The sequence below is a fragment of the Lycorma delicatula genome, chromosome 4, assembly GCF_047948215.1.
Source record: "Lycorma delicatula isolate Av1 chromosome 4, ASM4794821v1, whole genome shotgun sequence".
NCBI lineage: Eukaryota > Metazoa > Arthropoda > Insecta > Hemiptera > Fulgoridae > Lycorma > Lycorma delicatula.
The window spans coordinates 149883040-149890594 of NC_134458.1; the positions used below are offsets into that span (position 1 = coordinate 149883040).

The 7555-nt window shown below is 28.7% G+C and overlaps 1 protein-coding gene across 1 annotated transcript in view; it reads right to left on the reverse strand.

Annotated features, from left to right (window-relative positions):
- Window positions 1–6365, reverse strand: part of LOC142323947 (sin3 histone deacetylase corepressor complex component SDS3) — a 38391-nt gene extending 32026 nt beyond the window's left edge. The window contains exon 1 of the mRNA XM_075364349.1: window positions 6235–6365. Coding sequence (XP_075220464.1) covers window positions 6235–6237 — 3 coding nt within the window. The 5' untranslated portion in view covers window positions 6238–6365. The remainder of the gene's footprint in view (window positions 1–6234) is intronic.
- Between the last annotated feature and the right edge of the window lie 1190 nt (window positions 6366–7555).

The following is a 7555-nucleotide window of genomic DNA, read 5'->3' on the forward strand; positions in this document are numbered from 1 at the left end:
GTTTCCTACGTCGTCGATTTTAAATCGCATATCTAAGTTTGGTGAGCATTTCGCAGTACATTTCAGCTGTAATTGTTGATCCACATTCCATGAAATCAACCAAAATGATGCCCTATTTATCCCAAAAAATGGTAGCCAACATTTTTCGACTCGAGTACAGATATTGCTTAAACTTTTTTGGTTTTGGGGAACTTGAATGGTGCCACTGCATTGACTGTTGTTTTGATTCTGCATTGGTGTAGGATATCCATGTCTCATCACCTGTAACAACGTGAGAAAACAAATCATCTCCACCTTGTAGATAGCGGTCCAAAACACTTGTCCACTGCACATTCTTTGCTCTTTGTGTTGGTCAGTGAACATTTTCGGTACCCACCTTGCACACAATTTGTGATATCCAGCTTTTCTGTGAGCTTTTCGTGTAGATAGAGGTGCGTCCAACATGTGGAAATTCATCAGCCAGGGCACTAATCATCAATCTCCGCTCACATCACAGACTTCGGTTCACCTGTTCAACGATTTTGTCGGTCTGAATACTGGGCCTGCCACTCCACTCTTCATCATGCACATTTGTGCAGTCCTTTTTAAAGTCTCGACACCACTGTCTAACCTTACCTTCACTCATTACCATAGTTTCATACACTAGGCACAACTCCTGATGAATTTCAGCAGTTGGAGATCCTTTTGCATACAAAAATCGAATAACAGCATGCACTTCACAACTGGCGGGAGAAACATTTATTGCAGACACTGTGATCTGCATTCACCAGCAGGCAAATAACTATTGCATCAAAACAAATGCTGTGGGGCTTTGTAAATAGCCAATAGATGGCCCTGCATGCAAGAAACTGTGTCAGAGCCACTAATATTTAAATATAAGCCGACGGCCCTTACTTTATGAATATGCCTTGTAATTGTACAAAATTTTCAAATAACTACTGTACATTCAGATGGTTTTGATAACCTATAAATGGTTTTGAAATATTGAAATGATTATGTGATGTTGATTACCTACTGTCATGGAAAATTACAAAATTATCACACTTAAATTCAAAATACAGCAACATTTTCTTCCAAAACACCTTTTTTTAGCTAATTTGCAACATACCCTTCAGTGCCACACTGAAGGATATTCAACAATACACTGAAGGAATTTTAATTAGACACATCTAAGTTAAAAATGTTACATAAACCTGAGTATTGCTATTAGATAATGTATTCTGTTTTTTTTTTTTAGTACAACGTTTTTTGTTAAATTTTGTATGTTAATAAATATTATAATGTTTAAGTGTGTTGATATCTTGGTTTTTATGAGATATGCAAAAAACTGCATATTTTAAATACTTAATAATTTTAATAAACTGCACATGAATACAAAGATATCAATATACTTCAGCAATATGAAATTACAAACACACCAAATTTGTCATAAATTACATATTTAAAAAACAAACAAAACAAATATGAACTAATATATCTCCAATTATCATATTTGGGCTTCGTAAATTCTTAGGCATTATTAATAGCAGCACTACTAGTACCTTCACTGAAGAAGGTACATGTAATTACCTACAAAAGGTGACTAGTTCACTACTTTGAAAACCTGTGATCTAATAGTTAATCATTTTATTGTCAGAATAATAAAATAACATATAATTACTTGCTACAAAAAATAAAATTCAAAAAGAAAGTTCATTAGTAAGAGAAAAATGATAGTAAATTTATTTTTTGCCTACTTGTAACATAACAAAATGTAGTGCAACAAATTTATCTTGGCAATAAATTATTTCTATAAACACATTTTATCATACAATCAGTGATTCAACCTATACTTACAAAAGCTTGTTCTTTTCTAAGCAAAATGAATATGAATTTCTGATACTAATTTGGCAGTGTAAATGATCAAAGTAATTTATAATCATCGTCAACAATGAATTCCAAATGACAATCCAGAAGCATTTGACTGTAGCAGGGATGCCATGTATATGACTCCCAACTGAGAGAATAGTGGAAACATGAAGTAGCACAGCTTACAGTGCATGAAAATAAAATAGACACGTTAATAGTAATGGGTCAAAACATAGTAAGAGCATGCAGCACAGCTTACAGCTAGTGAATCAAAAAATCTAGCATATTTGTTTTCTTGAATTAACTCACTAGATGTATAATACAGGAACAGCTCATTGAATAGTGAGCTGTATCCCATAATGCATTGTTTCCTCTATGTTCAAACCCTTACAGTTAAAATTCAACACACTTTTCTTTTTAATAAATTAATAACACTGAAAGTAATCAGTAATTTGGTTTTTCTGCATACTTTTGACCAGTGTTTTCCTATTAAAATTATTTAATGTTAAACCATCTGGAGGCTAGGTTATTTTATTTTAGTTCCCAGTACAATCTGGATCAATCCCAACATGTATGTGCATACATGCATGCACATGTGTTTGATCAGCAAACAAAGACCATGACAGCTGTGATACTATCCCAAGCACTACACTATAGTAGCAATAACTTATTTAGCACTGAATGAGAAAGCTTCACATTAATAAAAGAAACAAGGGCATCCATCACAAATGGCAAGCTAACAGTCAGTAATTACAGTATAATATTTATATTTTTAACATAAGCCTTAAAATGATGAACACAGCTTATTTGATCAATCAATGTTTTAGTCTTATAAGGAAGTTTTTTGTTATGAACACCTATTCAGAAGACTGAAGGATGAAAATCTCACCCTGCTGAGAGTAGTAATAATTATTAGGAATCTAAGGTTTTATCGTCCAAATACATAGTAAATTATCACAAATGCAATATTATTCAATTATCATGCCTTTACTGACTTCCACTCATAATCTTCATGACTGGAATTGATAGAAAATAATAGTCTCACAGAGAATAATAGCAAGAAGAACAAATAATATAACTTGAATCATATAATTACAACTAATTTTGCAATAAAATAATTCACAATAAAAGAAACAGTTCCTTCACAAATGATAAAACAAAATTTGATCCATAATTATGGATAAAATACATTTGTATTCCAACAATACAAATGTACCTGCCACAATGGACAGAAGGCACTTTTTAAAAAGACAAATATTAAAGTGTCCGGTAATTTCATGCAAGCAATAGTTAGTTCTACTCATACTGAAATCACCACAAAAATGCTTCAAGGCTGTAAACTATTCATATAATAAAAAGTTCTAAAAATATGCAGACAGCAAAAATCATACTCGGCTGCCTAAGTGGTACAGCTCTACTGTCTCTGCTATTCATATATAATGTTCTGGGGTTTGAGTCTCAGTCAGGCTTGGCACTTTACATACTAACAAAACTCATGTCTCATCTCCTTGCATAACTGTTATTGGGTGTGTTAACCTGTTGTTAATCCAAAAACAAATAAACCTAAAAATGAATTTAAATTAAAACAAATAAAATTATACAACCATACAATCAGCACTTCCTAACATGACAGAAATATTTCAAAACCATTACAAAATTCAATCCTGATATACACTAATTGACCACATTTTACACACTTAAAAAAATAAATCACCAGCAACAATTCTTTCACGTTTATGAAGTAACAAGTCAACAAAAAAACAAAAAATTTGCTTATAAAACCTCAAATACAACAACTAATATTTAGTAACTTAAATGATATATTGAAATGAACAGTTTTATATAACCTTATGATAAACAGCTTTTTTGAACTACTTAAAAAATTCAGAACTTGTTTTGAATCATACTCAGAAGCAATCATTTTGTTTTTGTTATGAACAACAAAATTTTTGAAAAACTATTTAACTAAAAGCTGTAAAATAGTTTGGCTCAAAGTTGGAAATGACAAGGGAACAAAACAGTCAATAATATTCAATTAGGCTCTCGCTAGACAAACTTGAAAATGTTCCCAGTTTATTGGAAGTGTCCATAATACAATTAACTATACCAAACTTTCTTACTACATGCAACATAAATGAGTCTTAATCAGGGATTTTCACAGGCTTTTTTTTAATTGTATCACATGTTTCAACATGTAATTACTGTTAAAATAGCACATAAATCATGAATATGTTTCTTGACTATGGTTTATAACATGGACAATTCTACTAGCAAACTTCTAATAAAGATATAAAATTAATAAATGTGTAAAAAATTAAATTCACGATTTGTAACACTAAAAAGAAAAAAATTTAATACTAAAATAAAAAAACAAAAACATTATTTCATGTAGAGCAGAAAGCACATTTTTGAATAAATAAAATAATAAAAAGTTATCAATACAATAAAAACAAATTTAAACTGAATAAAATAATTAACTCCCTTTTTTACGATATAATTATAACATTTTACAAATAATAATAATAATTTTAAAAATAAACATACATAAACCTAATTAACCAAAATTCATAAACTGACAATGTAAACATCAGAAAAAAAACAGCTGATAAAATAACCCCCCCCCAACACAAATTAACTCGTAAAAAAATTTGTTTTCAAGCATAGTATTCTTCTTAATAGGGAGCTATAAATCTAGCATTTAAAACATAAGGTAAGTAAATAAATTTTTTTTTAGAAATTGTATATTTACTCCTTTTTATCTTTTGATAGTGATAAATTGTGCTAATTTAAACATTTAATTATTACTTGAAGATTAATTAATTTGTTAAATTGAACATAAGTTTTTAATTTTATCTCTATTACATGATAGGCTCTTAATTTCATAATTTCCTGCAAGCAATTTACTACAATCAAGAAAGAAAAATGTAATCCCATATCCAGAGCAGAGCCCAATAATTTCAGAATTACATCATAGCAGACTAAGACAATATTGTTAACAGGCAATTAACATAATGAACAACTACAAAAGCATTTTACTCAATAACACAATTATATTTTATACAGTCAAATACAGACAGCATATCTTAAAAACTTTATGGACACCAATATTTACATGACTGTATTTAATTAGCTCTTGTCAGAAAGAAAAATAAAATAAAATAAATATACTGTTATACGTCCATAAAAACATATTTAAAAAATCAAACATGTCAAAATATTGAATTATAAATAATGCAAACTATTAAAAATAAACAAAATTATTACCCAATACTTATTACATCTCACATCCCTAACAAATGAAAAATAACAGTAAGATAGTTCAAAAATGCTAAGACACCTTCGTACAATATTTATTTACACTTAATAGGTATACATTCAATTAATTATGGCCAATTTCACTTATGAATGTTGAAAATTTGAAACAGCCATAGCATGAATTAAATTTTGGGACCAGTTTAATAAAACGCCAATACACTGACAACTACACCCATTACAATAACAAAGTACTCAATACAATTTTTAAAGTAAAGCATTACACTGTATGACAGAAAAATAAGCTTTCAGAAATTATTGCATTAAAAGAAACTTATGTGCTTAAAAAATAATACTATTCTGTTTAAACAAATGATAGGTAATGTAAATATCAAATATAAAGGTACAATGTAACACTAATATAAATTAAAATTTAAAAAATTCAGTTGCTAAACAGTAAGTCAATATTGTAAAACAAAAAATAATTCAATTCATCAACTTAAATAAAATTACACATAACCATCAAATGCATTTAAAATTAAAGTAGAATATAGTAGTGTTTACAAAATAAATATCTTTTTATTCAGTTTGTATGTATGTATTTAATAATAAGTAACAACATAAAACGCCTATATTTAAATAACATTACTTAGATTCGACAAGAAAATTTATTTTGAATATCAATTTCATTAGTAGAAGTACTTAAAATACCACAAAATTTGTTTTACTCTTTAGATTTGTTGATAATACAATATGATAATCCAATTCGACTACATACCCAAACCAGAATGGTTCGTAATAATAAAAAAATAAATTTCGTTTAATGAATTTTTTTAATACAAATTAGTTTACAGATAATCAATACTCAGCAAATTCTTTTATTGAGTAGATAGATAACAAAATTAATATTTGTTGGTGTACAGTAGCCATACATCGAGTGCACTTAAATGCATTCAGAATTCAAGAAAAATCCAGTGATAACGTTACTACATAGTAAACAATTACAAACATAAACAAACTCCCAACAAGGCCAGAAAAGCGGTAAACAAAAATTAAATATGCAATTTAAAACAAAATAAAAAATATAATATTTAATCAATATACAAGCACCAATTAATACAAAAAAAGTATCACCATTTAGCAAAACAAAGTAGATAAGCCGAATCAAAAAATTTCACACTGTAACCAAAAGACAGCTCCGCCAAAATACGTGCAAGTGAAGTGGGCAACATCTGGCTTCTAAAAACAACGCAGCCAACATATAAATTAAGATTTTCCAAAAGTTTGTATTTAAAATAATCATTAAAAGTCTGAAACAAATTTAATATGAATTTAAGAATATCTATTATTTTGTTCTTTTCTGGTTGAACTTCATATCGTAATCAATAAATAAATTGAAAACCAACTGCGATGTTTAAAATATCAGTCAAAGAAATATCCAATAAAATACATTTTCAATGAGTTGAAACATTTTTCCGATTGACACCTTGTTTCAACAAACATTGAAGTATATAACTTCTTAGCGAAACAAAACTAAGCTACCTTCACACTGCTATCAGCGGAAAAAAGAGAAACTTCTACAACTCAGAATATGTTATATAAGAATTTATTTGGTAATTTTAAATAAAGATAATTATGAAATAAAAATATTTCTTTATAATAAGTAAAAATTAATATTATTATTCTTTCACGAATTTCCTCGAACTGTATTTTTAACTGAAGGATTAGTTTGTACTGTATTAAAATTAATTTTATTTATTGGATTACAGTAATATTCATCAGCGTATTTTAGTAAAATAATCACCTTCATCTCTGTCTTTCTAAGTCATTTCAATTTGAATAAAATTAATTAGCTAGCTACACAATGTGTCTTTCCACAATGAATGCAAAGGTAAGATAATCTGCAAACTAACTTGTATCATAAGTGACATTTTAAAACCATGGATAAACGTAATGGATAAACGTTGCAAAAATTGTTAAATTTCATAAAATCCTAATCACACCTTAAAATCCGTCAAGCTGTGAAGCTCGTAGTGATATTGCCGCGGTATTAACATAGGAGCAACATAGTAGCTCTGAAAGCACAATTCCACGTATTTAGATGACGAGTTGTTTTTTTATATTCTTTTCATAAGTTTTATTTTGAACTATCAATTACCTTCAATGACCCTTACTACAAACATGGTTCATCTGGGAAGCGCATTTTGCTTTCGGGCTCCTGAATACACATATGATATCATTCTATTCTGACAGAAACTTTGAAGTGCTTGACCTCAAGCGATTTTTCAGTTTAAAGTATGCATAATTACCTCTTTCAAAATTATTGTGGTACATTCTTTTGTTTTGAAAAGTGACGAAATGTAAATAACATAAGAAACTTAACTATTACACATAAATCAATTCTGTACTTCTTTTTAAATTTAGTAGTGTGTGATAAAACACAGTAACTGTATGA